The 22,041-nt window shown below is 46.9% G+C and overlaps 2 protein-coding genes across 6 annotated transcripts in view; both read left to right on the forward strand.

Moving 5' to 3' along the window:
- Positions 1-22,041, forward strand: part of LOC142579192 (gamma-aminobutyric acid receptor subunit beta-like) — a 227,596-nt gene that overhangs the window by 190,342 nt on the left and 15,213 nt on the right. Inside the window, exons 7-10 of one of the 5 annotated variants that reach the window (XM_075689165.1) lie at positions 4,333-4,793; positions 15,023-15,100; positions 16,542-16,655; positions 18,040-18,114. In XM_075689165.1, coding sequence (XP_075545280.1) covers positions 4,333-4,793; positions 15,023-15,100; positions 16,542-16,655; positions 18,040-18,114 — 728 coding nt within the window. Of the gene's footprint in view, positions 1-4,332; positions 4,794-9,612; positions 10,071-15,022; positions 15,101-16,541; positions 16,656-18,039; positions 18,115-22,041 lie in introns of all 5 variants that reach the window. The other 4 variants (XM_075689166.1, XM_075689167.1, XM_075689168.1 and 1 more) reach the window with 4 other exon arrangements.
- Positions 5,991-6,550, forward strand: LOC142577645 (gamma-aminobutyric acid receptor subunit beta-like). Its single transcript, XM_075687121.1, has one exon. It carries the CDS (start codon positions 6,044-6,046, stop codon positions 6,548-6,550), a length of 507 nt encoding a protein of 168 aa, XP_075543236.1. The 5' UTR covers positions 5,991-6,043.

Genomic DNA, 22,041 nt, shown 5'->3' on the forward strand with positions numbered 1-22,041 from the left:
AGAAAGAAAAAAAAAAAGACGGAAAAGAAACAAAAACTAAACGCGAAATAACAAAAAAAAAAATCATTCTCCCTTCCGTTCCTACTGGCCTTCCCGAACCTTCATCTATCGTCTCCTGCCGCGGATGCGTTAAGCCTCGCTCCTGCGAGACCCTTCGTCCTTTTTTTTTTTTTTTGATGAAAAAAAATGGTGGGGTGGCGGGAAGGACGGCTATCGGAGAACCATGCGCCCGTTGGCGCATCTGTAGCGCCCGCAGAGCCAGCGCTTCCTTCCGGGCCTTGCGTTGCCTGCTCCGAAGCATCGATTGGAGAACTCATTTGTCCACGCAGATTCCCGTTTAGGGATAGTAAACTGGAGGGGGATGAAGGGGGACGACACTTCCCCAAGGCGGCCACACCTGATGAGCTGTGCCGGCTCTCCACAGTGGGTGGCCAGTGGCCCTTCACGCGCCCTGTCGCCTCCGAGGGCCGCCTCTGGCGCAATACTGCGATCGGTCGCACCGTGTAGTCGCGCTCTCAGCCGCGTGTGGATCGCATCGCAAATCAGTGCCCACGGCGTCAGCGCCTGGCCAGTTCTTCAGTCAATCAATCGACCGGCGCTACGGAACGAACTTAGTTGAGAGTAACTTTTCTTCCCAATTCGTACAGAGTGCGTGCTCGCCCTGCGTGAACTCTTCCTGCCCAGAGAAGCCGGCGTTTAACCCGGCTCTCCCCACTGTAATTTAGGCCGGAGGTCTCGCGTTTATTATCGTCGGTGCCTCGCTACTACGTCAGCTCTCACTGACGTCGCCTGATTAGCTTTAACGGCGATTGGAAATGCTAAGGGTGATAAATACGCTCAATGGGGGTAGCGGGAAGCTGCGTAGTTTTTCCGCCAGCTGCGTAGTTTTTCCGCCAGTGAGTCGACTAACGCATCGGAGCAGAGTGAGCAATGGTCGGATTGGATGTTTCGGGAGCTGACATCTGCCTTGAACTCTTTCCGTAGTGTCGTCTGTCGCTACTGCGCGATATTGAATAGGGATGGTGAGATATGAGAACCCGTCATTAGGGATCGTGAAGATGAGCGCATACGCCTCGGGGAACAGCGCTACTTTGTGCGTTGCTGAAACATTCCCTGCAATAATCCACTTCCGCAGCTTACAGAATTGTTTGTTAGTAACTGCTACGGACTGAGCAGTGTGACTGCTGAAGAGCCCGCTACACCAAAATCATAACTAAGAAAATATAACACTAAAAAAACATAAATTAAAAACGAAAATCAGCGGAAGCTTTTACAAACGTGTGTAGTACACTTCAAGAAAGAAATAGTCCAGGCACAGAATATATCGTAATTTCAGCAATGTCTACAGTATTTTTACAGACATGTTGCAGACTTGTGGACTTGCACATTTCTTCGAACGATGCCTGTCGACATCAGATGGGAGGCCCTTTCGGAAGACTATTGTAGCCAGCAGACCAAAGAAACAACGTCAAGGACCGCTAACTAATAGCGCGATAACAACCAGTAGTCTGCCTAAATTTATTTCTTTAAGAAATTGCCTGGCAAGTTCAAGTTGACAGCACTTCGAGACGGCATCTGGGCAACATTGGGCAAAAACGTGTTTAAGGACTGGACGGGCAAACCGCAAGGACAGCGCTGACTCGGCGTTGGAGCCACAAAATGCGCTTTGTAATGCATGTTTTTGGCGACTTGTATTCAGTATACGCAGCTGTTGAAAATATAGCCTCTTCATGACGCAGCAAACGTTGCGAGAAACTAATGCAACCATAGTTCGTTATTCCATAGAGTCAGAGAATGTGCATTTGATACTTTTTTACTACTCGCCACAACATTATGCCAGTGAATGCACACATCGTAATCGTTCCTTTCATTTCTTCTTTTTTCTGATATTTTTTTTTTGAAACAGCGCTACTGCCGTTGCCCCAGCTAACCGAGTACGCACTTCACAAAGCAGTGCACCTGGCTTTATGTACTTATTCTTCATAATCAGTTTTATTTTTACACCAATGTATTATGTCTGCATGTAAATCAGTTCATCATTTACATCGCATTGTGTTTCTTGATATAGGAAGCTGTGACCTCTGCATGAAAGCAGTCCTTTTCGCTTGAGGCACCGATCTGGTGCGTGTTAGAGTTTGAATACATTCAACAGTAAGTTGCAAAGTCATATGTGATGCATTAAACTTTAAATTTGAAGCAATTCAACAAACGTCACTATTCCTCACCTTACGGTCGTATTTCTGATTGTACTCTGACGCTGGCAAAATACTCTCATTCTCTTGTGTAGGCGCTTTGTCGCTGCAGCTAACGTTATTTCGTCCGATGTAGTTGTTTTCTTTGTTTTCTTTTTATTGGTCAGGCATAAGCAGCACTCTCAGTGGCCCCCTAGAACTAAGCTAAATAAAGTGTTGAAAAGGATGACGTAGGCATCTCAGTAAAATTTGTAGCCTGAACAATGAGCAAATTATGCAATTTTCTGTCACGACAATATATCCATCTACCCTTACATCTAGTGGATCCCTATGGAAAGGTGGGACACGGAATTTTTTGTCGTGTGCTCGAATTTGTTCCCGCCAAATTTGTTAACGTGTTTAGAGCACGGGTTATCATTAACCCTAATCGTGGCATACTTAGGTATTGCATTTAGGGTACATGACGGCGGTTCAATAATCGTGAGTATTCAACCGAGGTTGATGAAATAACTCCATTCGTAGGCCCATCTCCTTTTCACTAATGTGTCGTTACTAATCTGGAAACTAACCACCCATTTCTTCACTAAACTAAGAGGGGCACGAGGACGCCGGTAGCACTAGCATCAAAAGGACGTAGTCTATTTCACTGCGCCGCTTTTCAAGGCACATAGGGTTCCACGCGGGCTATGCCACAGAGAAACATTTCCCCAAAAAGATTCCTTCAATGCACACAAACAAAGCTACCATAATCTCCATTGCGCCGTCGCGCCGAATATCACGAGCACAATTGCGGTTTCCTCTAACAGTGCAATGTGGACGTCCGTGTAGTCGGTCAAGTCATTTCCACTCAGGCTGATTGTGACTGCAACGCACAGTCTGGACATCGCGAGGCGCGCACCTCTTTTGTTGTTCACATTAAAAAGTAACAAAAGAAAAGACGTGAACTTTATATATTTGGCACCAAAAACCACGTCCTTGATTATGAATAATGGTACTTTGCAATATGAGCATTCGTTTTAAATTAAGCGCTTGGTAACGGAGAAGGTTGAGCACGTTTGCGCTACGTTCACTTGGAGCAGCCACAGCGCACACCGTCTGTTTCGCGAACTAGCCACGTTTTAAGGGACTGCGTTCGTGTAGTAGTCACAGCTCTCTTCTCTTTTGTGGCGATTAATAACCCGTATAGAACACATAAAGCGTCAAACGCTGTACCGCGTGGTGTTCACTGTCTCTGCCGCCCGCACCTTGCCCATCTTTTCTCATGTTGAGAAACGAGCACCTACACGCTCACTCAGCGCATGCACTTTGGTTAATAAGCTCGCTGCTGCCCGATGCCGCGCTCAAGGTTTCGCACTGTGCTGGGAGCCGTGTAGCTGCTCTTTTGCAACATGACATCGTACTCGTCACCAGCTGCATGCTCCCGTCTACCAGCAGGCGTAGATGCCACGGGCAGTTCGTTAGCTAATGCACAGCACCCACTGCGCGCTTTCCATTCACTCATCTCGTCACAGTTTGCTCACTTCTGGCGAGCTTGCTCGCCCATACCTTGAAGCGTCGTCAAGCTGTAGTCTTAGGTCTGGCTTGTAGTGGCTATACTGTAAGTGAGCAGGCTAACTGTGCCCGCCATGCCACGCCTACGCTTGCTTTTAAGGTGCGGGCAACCGACATGAAAAGGCCTGCGAAAGAATGTAAGCTTTGTGATGCTGTAGCCGTCGGAGCTTCGAGCCGCTGTGCAAAGTTCGCACGGCACACGCCTCAGCTGATGGACGAGAGCACAGCTTCGAACGACGAAGGCTCTCTCTTTTCTTTATGTGCGTGCGTGTGTGTGCCCACGTCGAAGCCTGAGAGCGAGTGCCTGTTGTCTCAACCTTGGTGAAAGAAACGTTCTTTGAGAGAAGCCAATGCGATTCTTTCGGCTCAATCGGAGAATGAAAGAAAGAAAAAGAACACAGAGAAATGCGAGGGGAGGGGGAGACGTGTCGCCAGCGCCGCTGCAGCCGGCAGACTTCGCGTAGGTTTCTCGCGACCTGTGCGCCGTCGCGCGGGTGCATGCGACGACCAGTAAAACATGGTTTCCCTCTCCCCCCCACTTGCCCCTCTCACATCCGCCCTTGTCCTTCCTCTTTCGCTGTCGTTGTAGGAAACTACTCCCGGCTGGTTTGCGAAATACGGTTCGTCCGTTCCATGGGTTATTACCTGATCCAGATCTACATCCCCGCCAGTTTGATCGTGGTTATTTCGTGGGTCTCCTTTTGGCTCCACCGTAACGCTACACCAGCTCGCGTCTCCCTGGGCGTGACCACAGTGCTCACCATGACCACACTCATGTCCAGTACCAACGCAGCACTGCCTAAAATCTCGTACGTGAAGAGTATCGACATCTACCTGGGGACTTGTTTCGTAATGGTGTTTGCCTCACTCCTGGAGTACGCCACGGTAGGATATCTGGGCAAGAGAATCGCCATGAGGAAAGCCCGCTGCCAACAGCTGGCTAAGCTGGCCGAAGAGCACAGACAGAAGCGAGCTAACGCCGCTTCAGCGGGCGAGGCCGGCTCAGAGCCCTTGCTAGCCAGTCCTGAAGTGCCGGTAGTCAAGACGGTCGTAAGTACACGCTGCACTACCCAAACTCCCTTCTCGAGCTTTTTTTACTCACCCGCACCTGCAAAGACGTCCCGATGTCGCTGCTCAGTTCTTAACAAAGAACAATTCTTCTTTCTTTTTTTTAATTTCTTCTTATCTTTCTTCTTTTCCCCTTGTTCACTTCCATCTTTCCTAACACCCTGCGTGTTCACCTACGCACCGCTCTTTTGATGTTGTTTGTGCCGTCTTGTTGTTGTAAGTTAATGGTACGGGGCCCACCGCAAGTCCTTACCACCAGGTTGGTGGCTCAGTTTACTGGTGGCAACGATCAAGGTAATTGGAAGGTAAGTGATCACAAGCCGTTGTGGCGGCGATTTGTTACACTACTCAGTAGAATGGCTTCCATTCCATCATGTGGCATTATTCCGGAAGGTCCCTGCAGAAACAGTAAGTCTTGAATGCGTCCATGACACCGTGTAGATGTTGAATGTTTGTGCGTCAGCATCTTCACTTCAACAATCGTGTTTTACTGGTGCGCGATACGTGCTCTACCGCGTTCTGGATGCTGCAAACAAACGTGACAGGGTGAGCGCGAAAATTCGCTACAGCGGTGGGACCGAGGTGGAACCCAGCGCGGTGTTGAGAAACGCCTGGCGTCAATGAGACGATTGAGCCGAAGGAATTAATGCCATCTGCCGCGATTGATGTTGGAGCCGCACAGTTCTCTGCCCACAGCACCAGCTATGAACTTAGGCACTTTGTCATGCATGAACCTAGGCTGCACAGCTTTTTGCTTGCACCGACTCTAGGATGCTGTGACAGAACGAGCTCATATTCATGCTTGCTTCATGAGAACCATACTCGTGAGCTTCGTAGCGTTTGAGATCATCATCACGGAAGGTTTTGCCCACGTCATCATTTCATGCAGTGCAATGATAGAATCATTGTGGCATACGGACATTACATAAAGGGATCTGTGTCTTGATCTTCCGGAACGAAGTGACCTAATTTTCTAGGGTATATGTCCAAAGCTTATACTTATCTTCTGTGTGATTTTCTCCTCTACTTCCAAACAGCACGTTCTCTAAGAAACAGCACACTCAATAACATAGTGACACTCCAGGCAACCCAATTGAACTTCCCCGATAGGAAAGGCCTTGGAATACTCTAAACCAATGTTGTAGCAACCAGGATCTGCTGTCGTGTGGGTGGTGATTCACGCGGGCTTCCTCAGCCGCGTCTTGCCGCCGGCCCATAGAGATAGCTTACCAATGGCCGCCTGTTTCTTCACTTCCCTAGGGAACTACTCACGCTTGGTATGTGAGATACGCTTCGTGCGTTCCATGGGATATTACCTGATCCAGATGTACATCCCTGCTGGCCTCATCGTCGTAACCTCTTGGGTGTCCTTTTGGCTCCACCGTAACGCTAGCCCGGCCCGCGTGGCCTTAGGCGTCACCACAGTGCTCACCATGACCACGTTAATGTCCAGCACGAACGCTGCACTGCCCAAAATATCGTACGTCAAGAGTATCGACGTCTACCTGGGGACGTGCTTCGTGATGGTGTTTGCGGCCCTCCTGGAATACGCCACGGTAGGATATCTGGGCAAGAGAATCACCATGAAGAAGACGGCCAAGCAGCAGCTGGCCAAGATGGCGCAAGAGCATGCCTCCCGGAATGCACCGCCGCCTTCATCGGAGCCCGAGCCTGAGCCGGCGATGGTCAGTCCGGAACTGCCCGTTGCCAAAATAGTCGTAAGTACATCGCGCCTCTAATTTTCCTATGGCCTGCCCCGCTACTTGCTTTGGATGCGTCTCTACGATGTCACTGTTCCTCTGGTTCGTCTTCTTTCTTTCATTATCTTCTCTTTCTCTCTATCTCTCAGCCTTTCGGCATTCATTGTAACACCTCTCTCTCTCTCTCTCTATCTCTTTCTCTCTATCCACCCTTGCTACTCCTGACACAGCTTTGTAGTGTTGCAACAGTGTTTGTAGCGTTGTTTAATGAGACTGCTGTCTCCCCGACTCACTTTTGCCTCCCTAGCACGGAAGCCTCCTTCCTACGGCGGGAACCGAAACAGGTCAACAGGAACAAGGTTTGGTGCATTCCTCATGCAAGCTCAGCTTGGTGTAAAACCTTTTGCATGATTCTCTTCTTACGTTCTTCTCGGGGGCTCTAGCTGCTACCTGCGGTAAAAGGTAATGTATGAACGTGAGGGACGCTATGGCTTATCCGTAGAAAAGGTTTCATACTCGCGACAGGCAGATGCGGAAGGCGATTCTTTTATCGCAAACGGGCAGTTTGTGTCCAAACAAGATAACTTGGCTATTAGCCTTCTTTACACGTGTGTATCGCAATACCATTAGAAGTGGTTGTCTTGATAAATTACCAAGTTCTAAATAGTAATGATTGTGGTCACAATAGTCACTCGTCAAACTTTCCCTTGAGACAAAACAAGTTACTCACCTTTGTAGTGATGTAATGTCTGCACATGACACATCGTACAAGATGTAAGTGCTGCATGTCACGCCCGCAAATAACCACGATTGTACTGTCGCACTGTTGTCCAAATAACGTATATAACATTATATGATTGACATTCACCGGTTTGTGTTGATTTTCTCAAATTTGGAGTTCTCGAGCCAGCCCTTCAGCCTTCGACCGTAGTCTTTGTAGTGATTCCACTTCGCATACCCGTTTTATTTTTGTAGAGACATTCGAGGGCACTCGGATGTTTTGCGAGTGTCACGAGCAAGCTTTCTTCGCGTTTACTTTCGCGTGCTTTTACAGACTCAGAATGCGTGCACTTAAAGCGCTTTGCAGTGAGTAGCAACGAAGCGTACTACAGCTCTGCCTAACGGCAGTTAATAGCTGTGTCAGAATGAGAGCTAGAAATAAGGAAGCAACAAATTTTGAGCACTTGTTGACCACGTGCTTCACTGCGAGAATAGATTATCTCATCACCAACACACGCGTCCTCGCATTGCTACTAGTATAAGGTAAATTGTTGATTCTTAGCTATGCAGAACAGCTTGTGCATTACATCAATATTTTGAAGTACTTACATGGAGAATTCGCCTGATTGCCCAATGAAGCTTACAACGAGCAGAAATACTTTTCGCTTTAAGTCAGTGCCGAAAGGCTTGATACGCAGTAGGAGCACCATTGCGCTAAGCTAGGGGCAGGTACGACGGCCCTTACGACTACTTTTCTGGTTACATCCACAATATATCATGATTGAATCCAGTTTTCATGTTAACGGCGATTTTACGTTAGATATAGACGTATATTAAACGTCATATTTTGTATTTAATTAAATGACAATGCAACTAGTAATGGTCTAAGTGTATGGCACCATGTTTCAATTTTGAGAGAACCGACAGTCTGAACTCAGCGAATGCGAAATCGCTTGAAACTCGGTCCCGAAAGGTCGTTACTCGTTCGACGTACTTTAAAAGAAATTTCGAATGTGAAGCACCAGACGTGCTGTAGACGTTTTACGATGTGTTGATAAGGTCGGCGTCTCTTCCTTCTTACTAGAGTCCTTCCTACTTCTGCGCGCATTAGCTCCAAATTTGTCCTTTACATTAAAGCAACGAGGACCGTTGGAAACCACCGACGCTGCTCGTGCAAAAGGAAATGGCTCCCGACCAAACAGTCGTGTTTTCGAGAACCACTCAAAGTGTTGTGCTTAGGGGACGAAACGGTAGCTGTTCTTCTCACGAAGACTTTCCCTCATTTTCCGCTTCACCAAATCAACACTCATGTCTCACGAGACAAGCGCATGCACTCCATGCACATAACTCCAGCACCCCACTGCTCTCGCGAAAGCGCACGTTTCTTCCCTCCGTTTCTCTGTGGCTCACCGATTCGATGAGAATCGTCATTGTCCAGCCTTGTTTGGCTTAGTAGTAGAAGGGACGGGAGCACACGCCAACGCCGAGTACTTTTCACGTTGAAGGGCAAACCCAAGTACCGCCTCTTCGTTGCCGCCACTTTCTGGTGCTGAGACGGTCGCGACAACGAACAATTGTCGCTATCCCTGGCATCGGGCGCGCGAAAGAGGTGACACTTGGCCAACGTCCTAGTAAGAATATGTCACGTGTGGCGTTTCGTTCACTTTGTATTGCAAGCTGGCACCGTAAAGAATGCGTAGCGACAAAGGGTACGCAAAGGATGCGATGGTACGGTGAACTCTGTCTGTCATCTCTAAACATGCGCCCACATTTATTCATGATGCTATTATTCGACTGATTTTTCCTCAACTTCGAAAGCATCGTTGTCCCTTCAACATTTCATCTCCAAGATCTTCATATAAAGGTATGACAACAGCTACGACGAGTACAGAATGAATCAGGTCGGAAGCAGATGGACCCACATAACTCCTGCTTCTTCACTTCTCGTCTCCAGACAGTGACTGCAATCTGAGCCATTCGTCATGTGCACGCAAGTATAAGGTGTCTTAACACAATGACAGATGTCATAAATCAATGACTAAATTAACTTGAGCTCACTTACAACTGTTTGCGTGGCTAGAGTGACTCAAGTAGCGGCTAGGATCGTATAGCTCGAATAAAGTTTCACATGGTTCGCAAGTTGCCGATCAACTATCGAAATGCGTATGGTTAAGCCGGGACCAAACTCGGTTAGCTGCTTCGTGCCGATCAAGGCCGAATATGGATCGCGATGACCGACAGAGTTCACAGGGGCACGCCGAGCGCAATCCGATTGAGCAAGTTCTGTTGCACCGTCTCGAGCATCGTTGCGGGAGCCGCGCAGCTTAAAAACGCGCTCTCCTGTGGCGTGTGTCTCCTCCCCATCTCCTTCCCCGATTCAGGAAACTACTCCCGCCTGGTATGTGAAATACGGTTCGCCCGCTCCATGGGCTACTACCTGATCCAGATCTACATCCCGGCCGGATTGATCGTGGTTATTTCCTGGGTCTCCTTTTGGCTCCACCGTAACGCTAGTCCAGCTCGCGTCGCGCTCGGCGTCACCACCGTGCTCACGATGACCACACTCATGTCCAGTACCAACGCAGCGCTGCCCAAAATATCCTACGTCAAGAGTATCGACGTCTACCTGGGCACATGTTTCGTAATGGTGTTTACCGCGCTCCTGGAGTACGCCACGGTAGGATATCTCGGCAAGAGAATCACCATGAGGAAAACCCGCTGTCAGCAGCTGGCAAAACTTGCAGAGCAACACAGGCAGAGATGCGCCGCAGCTTCTTCCAACGAGCCAAGCTCTGAGCCCTTGCTAGCCAGTCCTGAAGTATCCATTGTCAAGACGGTCGTAAGTGAACACTATCTCTCTCTTTTCTTCTTCTCTTTAAGGCCTCGTTGTATTTCTTTTACCTCATTACTTTTGTGTACTCTTCATTTTTTGTTTGTGCGTTTGTTTTTTTACATCTTGCTGTCTGCTCTCGCATATACTCGCCTCTTTTTGGCGAGCAGCCGTCATGAAGTGAGTCAGTTTGGTTCGAACAGTTTTATAACGAAAGAAGCGGGATTGATCATTTACTTGGCAAGCTCGTTCAATGTTCGTGCGCGCAAATTTCAAGCCCAGTATTTGTTATCAGTTTTATTTCTTCATTTCTAGTCTACGTTTACCTAGATACGTGTATTTCAAGTAGTGCTTAGCACAGGCCTCTTAAAGGAAACAGGGTAGTTGTCCGTACATTTTAACGCGAAACAGTTAAGGGCCCCATGTCGCAGAACATCCGGCGTCGGTATCCGGCGTCCGGCGCCGACCGTCCTGTGAGCGAAATATTATTCCGAACCACGCATACCCAACCACGCATGCACCCCGTGCAACGCAGAGGCGTTACGGAACCGAACTGAATTTCTCAAAGTAAAATGCGTCAAAAACATCGTGAAGTACGACTTGCACACAACCCACAGATATGATAGCGTCGGATTGCAGTTTGAATGTACAAGAAATTATAATTCTGTTACGCGGAAGCTCAAACTCAAACTCTTTTTCAAGCGTTTTAACCACTCGTAGAGTGGCGTGCCCGGTTCCTTGCAACACCATCTAGGAGGTGCTCGCATCCGCGCATCCGCGGCCCCCGCAAGAGGCCGCGTTTCTACCAGAAAACACGCCTTCGTGCGTAGCGTTCCCCGCCAGCGTTTCCTGGCAAACATTAACGTTATATTAGCTGCAGTTGCCGGGAAGCGTAAGGAGCACTCTGGGATCTTTGAATGTTATCGCGTTCAGCTCTTAAAGACGAAGCTTCAGCGTACTCCAAATTTTTATTCCCGTGCCGGCGCATTTGTACAGTGCAAGTGTGGGGCCACTGACAAGTTTTGCACAGCGCGCTGCTTGTTAATTTGTGAGTTTCAGCTGATATAGGCTTCTTTTGTTCGTAATGCTGTATTTTCCGATTCTGTATTTCCGTTGTATTAGCTACCAATCCCCGCGTCAGATTATTATTTTCTTTTTCTTTTTGTATCTGCTTTTATCGAGGCCTGTCATTAGGAAGAGTGCGCCTTTTGATTACGCCGCATGTGCTCAGCACTTCCGATTGATCTAAAAAGAAAGAAGAGACAACTGCGCGGCAACATCACTGATTTGAACTGTGCACATTTGTCACATTCACTAAGGGGCACGTTGAGTGGGGAGCGTGCACGGCTTTGGAAACACCAGTTGTTTATATACTCCCTATCACAAGTGTGTCACAATGGAGTGGAGGCTTATAGGATACATGACGTAAAGACACGATAACTTTCACGATCCGTTCCTGATTGGTGGAAGCTAGTACAGTTTTTACTGCACTACTACATCTTTGTGGAACGAACCTCTTACTCCGCAGTAAAATCTGGCAGTGAATTGCAAATTATGAGGAGTGCTGCCGGGCTAGAAATTGTGCAGACAACGTTTTGAAACAAAAGGGCGTGCCTAGTGGTATGCTCACGTGATCGCGGCTCCTGACTGGCTTACGCCAGCTTACGCCACGTTACTCTGAAACTTAATATAGAAAAAAAATTTAATTATGGGGTTTTACGTTTCAAAACCCCGATCCGAATATGAGGCACGCCGTAGTGGGGGAGTCCATGAATTTGGACCGCAGCTGGGTTTTTTCAAATCTAAGAACACGGGTGTTTTTGCATTTAGCCCCCATTGAAATGCGGCCGCTGTGGCCGGCGGGTAAACGGAACGTGTGTGTATATATATATATATATATATATATATATATATATATATATATATATATATATATATATATATATATATATATATATATATATATTCGTTTTCTAATAGTGTTACACTGGGCCAGCACTGTGACAGAAGTGGTGTGCCTCCACAATTTGTATTCTAACTAGGCTATGGCATCCACTCCAGTGCCACATTATTGTGAAACAGAGTATACAAAGGAGCTGACTCACTTCAAACCACAACAGTTATCTCTCTATATCTCTCTTTAGTTTATTCTACTTCACTGCAAGCATGTCGCATTCTTTGTTTTGGGCAGTTCACCATGCATTCTTTTAAAAGAAATTGTTTATAATTTCCTTCACTCGCTTCGCTAGAGGCACCCTGGTCACGGTAAGAGGTTAACGTGTACAACACAACTTGCACGGTGACTTTACTCTACGCTTATGTGCACGAGAAGGGACGTCTTTGCAGGGGCGCAATATCTCTCCCTGCTCATCCTTTCTCTTTCACTTGCTTACCTTTCTCTCTCTCTCTCTCTCTCTCTAGCTGCCTCTTTTAATCAGAAGTGCTATGCATAGAGTTGTGAATTCGAGGATTACGGCTGGCTAAGTCGCAGAAGTCTTTTTGGCGTTTATTATTTACCAATGAACACCAGTCCTTCTCATTTTTCCGTTCCCAAATTATACGGTGAAACTCTTCAACAAGGCAAAGCATTGATCTCATGCGCGTACCTTCTCAAATCATAAAACTAGCTTTCTATAAGCTCGAAGACTCCTCGGAAAGCAGCCTTTTCATAAGTATAAGCATTATTTAGATGAAACAACATATACTTTTTGATCTCAGACGTGTAATCCCTGTTTCGCTCAAGTAGTATTTAAAAAACAATCATTATGGTATATTTCCCAGCCGCTTTTTTTCACCACACCTGATATTAAAATACATGGTGTCGTTAAAGAAATATCAGCACGGAAGTGTTGTAAAAATAAATTCTAAGGCTATTTACCTCTATGCTCTGAGTGCTGTTCCGATTAATCCGCTCTGGTACAGTCGGCTCCCCGTATCTTTTCCTGTCTCGAGCTTGACTCTTATTGCCTCGTAAAACGAGACTTTTTATCTCCCCGAGGTCTTCCTGACTCGGCGTTATTACAGGCCCTCTTGTCACGCATATGCAGAGCGAATAAACGTGTATAGACAGGCTTCATCAACTTCTCTTTTATGGCGTCTTTCCTTTCCTAGTGTGCTCTATCTTTCTTCGCCTTTCCGTTTTTTTCTTCTTCCTTTCCTTTCTTCTTCTTGTTCTTCTTCTTCTCTCACTGCTTTGAATGCTGTCGCATTGCCGGTCTCCGTCGTAGCTCACGCAACCCTCTGCACCGCCACGCATTGCCTCTCTCGATCACGCTGTCACACGATCTGCTTACTCTTTTTTTTTATCTCTCTCTCTCTCTCTCCTCTCTCGCTACAATTTTTTTACCCAACTCCGCGGGTATCTTGAATGCGGAGACACCGCTTCCGTTTCCTTCGTGCCCACTCTATACTTTCTTTCTCTCTATCTCTCTTGTCTTTTTTTTTTCGATGGCGCACAATGCCGAACCTCAATCCACGGTGCAGCGACTCTCCGTCTACGCCTATCTCTGCTATTCGCGTGTCAAATCGACAGCCAGCCAGCGGAAACTGCACCACTTCTCTAGGCTTCGGCACTTGGCTTTTGCTCCGTACGCATCAAAAAAGGTTCTTGCGCAATGCGGGAGCGCGCCCTCGTGGTGAAACTGCGCTGCCGATACGCAAGGCACTGCAGATGCGGGGGCCGCGACAGAACATGTATTGCGCGTGATGCTGCAAACGGACACTGCGCTAGAACGCGCCCATCAGCGATCGCTTTTTTTTTTTCGTTCGCATGATCTAAAGCTTCGGAGCGTGGTGAAAGCTACGTAGGCTCCGTTATACTTTTTTTATTTTCTTCTTTTTAACTTGCCAGAAGCCAAGTAACCTCATCGGCGAGTGATAGGAGCAAATTTATTCGTACTTTGTTATCTGTGTTACTTTCGGCGTTAGCTTGAGTAAATTACAGCGGAGAGTTGTCAGTTGCGCAGACAGGGTGCACACAACGTTAAGAGAAAGAGCACAATATTGTTTCTAGTAGTATAATGTTAGCTACGCAAAGAACATAGAAAGAACAAACCAACGGTAAAAGTAGAACAAAGGACACTACAAAGCATCACTTTGTCACCTATTGTTACCAAGCACTGTCAGAGACGAAGCTGAGTACAGTACTGAAAACGACGACGCTCGTTGATATATAAACAATATAAGCTTGATAATTGTCAATTGCTGCTGCCAGCGTTCGAAGACAATTTGCATTATGTGAATGTATGTCGTATTTAAGACTACGAGAAGGAACTGAATGTGCATATACTGAATTACTATTTTGGAACACTGTAGAAACAACGTGAATTTTAAATGCGAGTGACAATTAGTGAATCTCGCTGGTGAGGATGACAAATGAGGTCATGTAAAGATCTTTGTCCAAACATTTTGTTTTCGAAACAGTAGCATCAGTGGATAGCGGCACAGGCTACGCTATATCTGCGCATAGTTTCGCAAATTTTGTTAAGAAAAAACAATCCTCAAGGTCAACAATATCGAAAGCCAGTTCAATGTGTCTCTTTTGTACTTTCCACCTAATTCATTGCCACCAAAGAGGCAGAGGCTCTACGCTACCAGTGGAGGGACGCATTCATGTCGCACGGGTATGTTTAGTTCAGACGTGGCACAGCTTTCAACTTATACTTACGCAACGCTGCCACGAAAGATCACTCGATGAGCGAACATTTACTACACCAAGTTATTGCGCTTGTAGATTACGGAGTCAGTTCGTGTCGTTGGCTTGAGGAATGGCATTGTAATATCGCGCCTTTCTAGGGATACGTAGTCTGCTACTTATGAGCGGCGAAAGGTTCGAATTAAAAGAACGAGTCGAAGAGAGACTCTCACGCGTCGGCGGTGTGGAGGCGCGTGTGAGTCGCATCGGGGCCGGAGTGGTGGAGCCCCAGTTGCGATCCTTGTGGGTGCCACCCCCGGTTTCCCAGGGTTCCTGTCAAGTTTGTCCTGCTGCGGTGGCATCCCAAGGACAACCGAGGGAAGCACCACCAACCGGATTTACCATGGTGAGTCGTCGAAAACGCCGACGCCGGCGCCAACGCGGCGCGCGCACCACACTCCGTGACAAGTCTTCTGATCGTTGTTGTTGTTTTATTTCATTCTTCGGCGCGTTTGAAAGCAGTGGCAGGAATTGAACGTGTACTCATAAGAAACTCGCATCATTGCGTTTTTTGAGAAAAGATGGCGACGCCACGAGCGCTTCAAGTTTAAAAGCAGTGCTTAAAACCAGGGACCAAGTCAAGAAGGGAGACAGGACACATGTGCCGATAACTGCACAGTTGTAGTCGCCGTATGTCTCCTCGTCCTACTTCGGCGCATTTGTCCTCGTTTGCTTTGTCCCTCGTTTTAAGAGCCTCGTTTAAAGATTAACCAGTAGCAACTCGCCATGTTTTACTTTTATCAACTAACGTCTCCTAAAAGCCGGCATAAGACATGTGTTATCATGCCTAGCTTTACCTTCGTTAAAGGAACAGTGAAGCCGCACAGCAAACGTCTGTCGGAAATGCTTCTTTTATACATGCTGTTAACGGTGCGGTATTAACGGTCTAGAGGTAATGAGTTACTCATTACTGAGCTGCAACCTCAATTTCGTTGAAATTCAGTCGGTTAGACTCGGCAAATTTGCGTAAACCAAAAAATAGAAGCCTCAATTTGTCCATGTGCGATTGTCGCCATAGCACCAAAATATCGTACATACGTAAAGACGCAGTGCCTATAACGCGCTCAGATTGTATTTACAATGCCGAAAACACTTTGCGGTGTTGCCTCGAACGTGTGGTTCTATATATATAGCCTACAGCACGTGCTCACCTGTGACTTTCCATTATTTCAGTCTTAGTGCGCGCCGGAATATGCCTTTTGACAATATAGTGGCATACATAAAAATGGAAGCGGTTTGGTTGTTTCTCCCTATTCGTAACGTACTTTAAGCGTGTTCACAGCTGGTAAGAGAGTTATGTTTACGCCCGCAGATTTGCTTTCGATTCTCCCCATTGCTACGAAGCTGGAACTGCTTCAACTTTCTTTTTTTTTTTTTTGCTTGCGCGCGTACGTGCTTCTTGTGCAAAAGCATCTCGCATTTTCGCTTCCAGCTTCTTGCGCTTTTTTTCCGCACTTTTCGTATGAGTCATTTTTTTTATCTCGTCAGCGAGCCGTACTTACTATTGCACTGCGCTGCGACTTTCAGAAATCGTCTAAATGTTCAGTGTGATGCCGCTGTGGCATCATCTGGGGCAGCTGCCGGCAGCACACTGTCAGGCAATACCCACCTGAAATGTCGTCGGAAACACCACTGAGACGATATCATAAGATTCCAGGCATACCTAAGCGGGCGTACCGCAGGATGGCGTTGTTAAGTGGCGGCGGCCGAGCGTGGTTGCTCTCTTTCTCTCTCTTAATTTTTGTCGCATAACTATTAACGAATACCTTGCGGCCCTTGCTTTTCAGGGTCGCAGAGGCGCAGACCAATGTTGCCCTGGTCTCCAGGGTTCATGTCAGGTCTGCCCCGCTGCGGTCGCCTCACAAACCCAACAACAGGCTCCTCCACCAGGGATACCTATGGTAAGGCCAGCCCCAACCACGTTCTGTGTTGCGTTAGACGCTTTTTCACATGCCTAGCATGTTCTCACAGTTGTGAAACTTGAACCTAAGATCTTACCACTCCCAGTTCACCTGGTCTAACTTCGTCGTCTGTTACGAAAACCGCTGATTTCAACCAAAACTGCGCCCTGCATTCTGTCGATGCAGTAGGAGGTTCGACAGGAGCGCGTGTAACTTGTACTGCATCCATACTTGAGGGCTCACGCTGCTTCTGGTGCTATTGCGACAGCCTCTTACACGTTCATAATCTCAGCTGGAAGCTGTTATTGTGCCCTGACATTCCGGAACGTGGGAACAGAGAAACTACCTTTTGATTTTCTTTCTTTATTTATTGCTACATTATTTTTTGACCAGTACATCCAGCCTTCTTACCCACGAAACATGTCTTTAGATTGTCGAATGCTGCCCTTTTGTAGTTTTGACTTACAGCATGTGGATCATGCTTCATTAATAGAACAGTGTCCATGAACAATGGTATGATAACCTATCAGACGCCGGCTGTTGGGCGATATGTCGAAAGAGGCTAAGCAGCGTAGTTATGGTTCAGGGTCAACCTCGGACCTTCTCTGCCGATTATTAGTCCCTAACGTTGACGATGTTCGTGACGTCAGGGCTTGCTCCACGAGCGCACGCTGCTCTGACTGTTCGCGGTTCACTGAAAACAAGCCTTGCTTTTTTGTGCTCTGAGGACTAGTCGCTTTCTATCTGATATGCTGGACATTTCCTAAAAGTGTGTAGCTTATACAAAAAAGAGACTAGAGATTAAAGAACAATCTACTTCACCTGGAATCCTTCAGCTGGAAAATTATGAATATTACACAAAATTCACGACAGCAAAGTTCAAAAGCGTAGGCCAATGCAAGAAGACGTGAGTGCCTGGAGTGTTATTTCACGCTGAATATAAGTAGAACATATTCTGAGGAGCGCCATGACAAAAATGAAGACTGAGTGCCTAGAATGGCCCCAGCAGTCGCGCGCATGCTGCCTTTTAGGAGTTCTCTAAAATGTGGACAACAAAAGAAGTGCCTATTTTTGCACATGTGAAGCAAAGAAATAAACCTTAAAATACTGGAAGCACGGTTTATTTCTTGTCTTGCTTTGAAATTCCACGTCTCTCTGCACTACCAGGTTCAATTTGTGTCAGACTTTCAATATAATGTATCATTCCTGCAGCTCTTCAGTACTTTTTCTTCATGCCACTGTTTCTCTCAAACGTTCGGTGTCAGTTAGATTACCTGAAGTATGCTTTATTTTATGTCCAGGAAACTGTGTTGCCAAAGATTGTTTCGTTATGCTGGTGATGGCAGAACATGCCCTCCTGTTTTCTTTCTTGTGTCGCTCATAGAATCACAAAGTGAGGGAGCCGTATAGGACTATGGTGGTTATGCCGAGCAGAAACTGCCACATAACCGGGTGCCACGTAAGGATTTTCAAGACCGCTTCCTTCTGGGAACCATTTCCCTTTCACACGCCGAGTAATGCTGAGCACCGCCAGTCAGCAGAATTCACAGCACCGCTGCTTCTGTGACACGCACTGCTTTGGCTTTTCGATCACCAGCACCTCTCGCGTGCAACACCCTTCAAGAAGTCATTCTGGAAGGCTCGTCTCTTCTACTATGCCTTCGACGCAAATGGCACTGACGATCAAGGTTCCCAAAACAGCAACTAGTGTGCCAGAAACAATTTAAAAAATAGCGTGTCCTAATCCGTATTACAATTTCCGCAAACCAAGCATACCAGAGAACTATACGTGTACAGCCACGCTGGTTACGCGATCTCCTGGCAGGAGTTTAACCAAAGTCCAAATGCTAGAATTAGCATGACCGGTCCTGTTATAACCTGCAGCTGCCGTAGAGCGCCGGTAGGAAGACAGCCATCAGCATGCAGTGCCTGTTGTTGTTGTCATTCAACGTGAGCACTCATGCGACATAAAAAGGTTACTTCTGTGTTATGGTTGTACAAACTTACAGGATGTCAGTAACGGCGCTGCTCCTATCATCCATGTATCCGGGGTCTTGGTACATGGTAAATGGTAATACTTATGCAGAAAAACTTTCTATTAAAAAACTATTCTCATCAGCAATGATGCCGTACTCTTTCTAGTACACTCATGTGGTTTGGTGTAAGTACGTTATGTTTCTCGCCGTATAGACGAGTAGCAAGCATAGCACTGAATTCTGACCGGTTGACCAACCCAATTGAATGTGTGTGCGTGCGTGCGTGCGTGTGTGTGTGTGTGTGTGTGTGTGTGTGTGTGTGTGTGTGTGTGTGTGTGTGTGTGTGTGTGTGTGTGTGTGTGTGTGTGTGTGTGTGCGTGCGTGCGTGCGCGTGCGTGTGTGTGTGTGTGTGTGTGTGCGTGCGTGTGTGTGTGTGTGTGTGTGTGTGTGTGTGTGTGTGTGTGTGTGTGTGTGTGTGTGTGTGTGTGTGTGTGTGTGTGTGTGTGTGTGTGTGTGTGTGTGTGTGTGTGTGTGTGTGTGTGTGTGTGTGTGTGTGTGTGTGTGCGCGCGTGTGCGTGCGCGCGCGCGCTCGCGCTCGCGAGTAGCTTCGCCTCACTAATACTATACCTGCGGAGGTGCATCCTTTACAGGCAGAATGTAATGCGTGTTTTACCTTCATGTCATGGCAAGGACGCGGTGCAGTGTCCTTGAAGGTGTGAGCAAGAACCATTCACAGGGTACAACCTGCACATGCAGGATGGCAGAACCAAAGAGAAAATGAAGCGTGTCTAGAAAAATGCAGAGCGCGGTAGCTAACGCCTAGCGAAGGTGTAGCGAAACGCGCGCTGACTCTCACTAGATAGATGGGAAACGAGATGACCGAGTGGCATGATGACTTGGAAATAGCGAAAAGCTAACGTGGTGGCGTTCCTACCTTGACCGTAGCACGCAAAGTGCATCGTTTCATCTTATAGCGGAGCCGATGAGAACAGAAGTGTTGCCGTAGAAATCACAGTAAGCACTGTCTACGGATGACGACAGTACGTAATGATGAAGTGAGCTCTTCGCAGCTAAACCTCTGGACAGGCACATGCACTCAATAAAAGACACCATGTTGTGTCAGGAGCCATGCAGAAAAAACGGCAAACGCAAATTGTTTTGCTGAGTGGCCAGAATTACTATGAATATACTAGTAGCAGAATCAACGCTTAGAGAAAAGAAGGCAGCCCCGCGCTGTAGCCTGTAATGTATAACAATAGGTCTGGAAAAGTTTACATTTCCTTGGTATGTGCTTCTGAATCAATTTGTTTCGGACAAAAGTATTTGAGACTTGATTTATTTAGGAAGCTTAGAAAAGTCTTACAGAAATCAAGAGTACTTTAACCCGAATTTTTTTTTTCTTTATTGACGACAAGAAGATGGTTGAGATAGCTGTTCAACACTTGCAAGCAATTCACTTTTCTTTCCCAGAGACATTTCTCGCTATTTTGTTCGCCTTATCTGGGTACTTACGCTCCCTAAAGACAAAAATTACAGCAGCTTCATACATGATGCGTGTAGTTTGTGTATTTCTCAAACCAATGACACCGTCACGTCGTTCTTGCGTCAATGCGTAATCTAGCATGATAAAACGACAAAGGGTTACGTTCTAGTGTATAATTCGTGAGGTCTTAGTGATGTGTAATGATTTCTCGCTTTGTTTGACTTGCCGGCAAACATATTATCGAATAAAATAGAAAGATAGATTTCTTTCAACAAAAGTGAGATGTTTGCGCCAATAGGCACGCCACGGGGGCGCCCGTAGCCTTCCGTTCGTTTGGCATGCCACGAAATGAGCTTGTTCAAGTAGGCCTATGCACCTGTCTGTCCAGGATATCTCTACCATCTATATACACTCTCCGGGGATTTTCCTTTTATAAAACGTTCTCACTTTATGACGCAGCTTTTAGTGTGCATCAAGGTAGAGAAGGACTACGCTTTCTAATATTTTAACTGTCACCGTGCTTATTAATGGTTTCTCTCAGCCTTTTCTTGAGCAAGAACTTCCCCAAATATGCCGAAGTAATAAAACTTCGCTGGTAAATGTGCACCCCACCTCTTTGATCTTAGGCCTTTTCCCTTGCTTGCTAGAAAAGTAGGCGTACCAATTCACTACGTTTTGACAGCTTCTCACACTCAATTTTCATCTTTGAAGCGGCATAATAGTATCTTGAATCTTGTTTTTTTTTTTCTCGGCAAGTCATCTCCCCGGCTGCGGGCATACCCGTACTCAGGTTCTCTCGCTGCTAGCTGCGCTATACTGTAATATGATTAAGTCATGCCCGAGCAGCCAGCAGGGAAAAAAAAAACAGGAGTGTACCCTGACCCGTGGTGCCGGTTTTTCGTCCTCCCTAATTGAAGACCTGAATCCTCGCGGTGGCGTTTGAACATCTTCGCTGTGTCGAGGATCGAGAGAGAAAGGGGGGAAGGGAGATCCCTGGCGGCGAGTGAGCATTCACTAATGCGATGAGACGTCTAGCCGCGGCGCGCGTGCAAACTGCCGCCCGGAAGACGAAAGCCGCCGCTCCTCGGGCCACGGACAACCGGATTATGCTCTTGGCGCATTTGGGCTCCCGTTCGTGGCCTATTGGCTAAGCATCCCGCTGAGACCATCTCCGATTCGTGTAAGCGTCATGGCTAGTGTAACAGATGTGGCGCTTTGACCGAGCAAATGGCTTTCACGAAGCAGTCTCCTTATTGACGCATACAGAACGAAGGAAACTAAGTGTCTAAACTAAACTAAACTAAGCGTGTAAGCGTACATCGCTTAGATGAAGCTACACTCTCTAGTTTTCGGTATAGAAAAGAAAGAGGGCCACATACTTGCCAGGATCGTTTACTCGGTTGCTCAGAGCCGCCAAGAACGCTTTCATGTTTAGAGACTTGTAGAGAGAGTGTGTGTGTGCTTGTGCCTCCGTGTGCGTGTGTGTGTGCTTTGTCATGTCTTCTCGTCAGACTGAAACATAGATACAAAACGCGAACTTCAACTGACGTTTCACTGAACGTAGCGAGGTTTTACGATTAGGTGTACGTACATTACTTGTTCCTGAATTCCAAGTCACACATAAATTTCATGTTAGCTTGGTCAAAGCTAAATCATTTCAATAGCGCAAGGACGTCCTTGCGCTATTAAAATACTTTGCCACGGTATACCACCAGGCCGAAGCTGTGTTAATGGTTAGGCAAAATTTTAAAGCGATTAAAATAATTACTTAGCGAAGAAGTTGTCGTGCACTTGCGTGCAAGCATAAATAGGTGGCTGGTTTCTCGCTCTTCGGCAGAATTCGCAGCAACGTTAAAGTGGGGAAAACTGCAAAGTTGGTTCCTGTCGTCTGTCTACGGAACATATGTTGCTTCGCTCAGCATTAGTA

Source organism: Dermacentor variabilis, chromosome 4 (assembly GCF_050947875.1).
Source record: "Dermacentor variabilis isolate Ectoservices chromosome 4, ASM5094787v1, whole genome shotgun sequence".
Lineage (NCBI taxonomy): Eukaryota > Metazoa > Arthropoda > Arachnida > Ixodida > Ixodidae > Dermacentor > Dermacentor variabilis.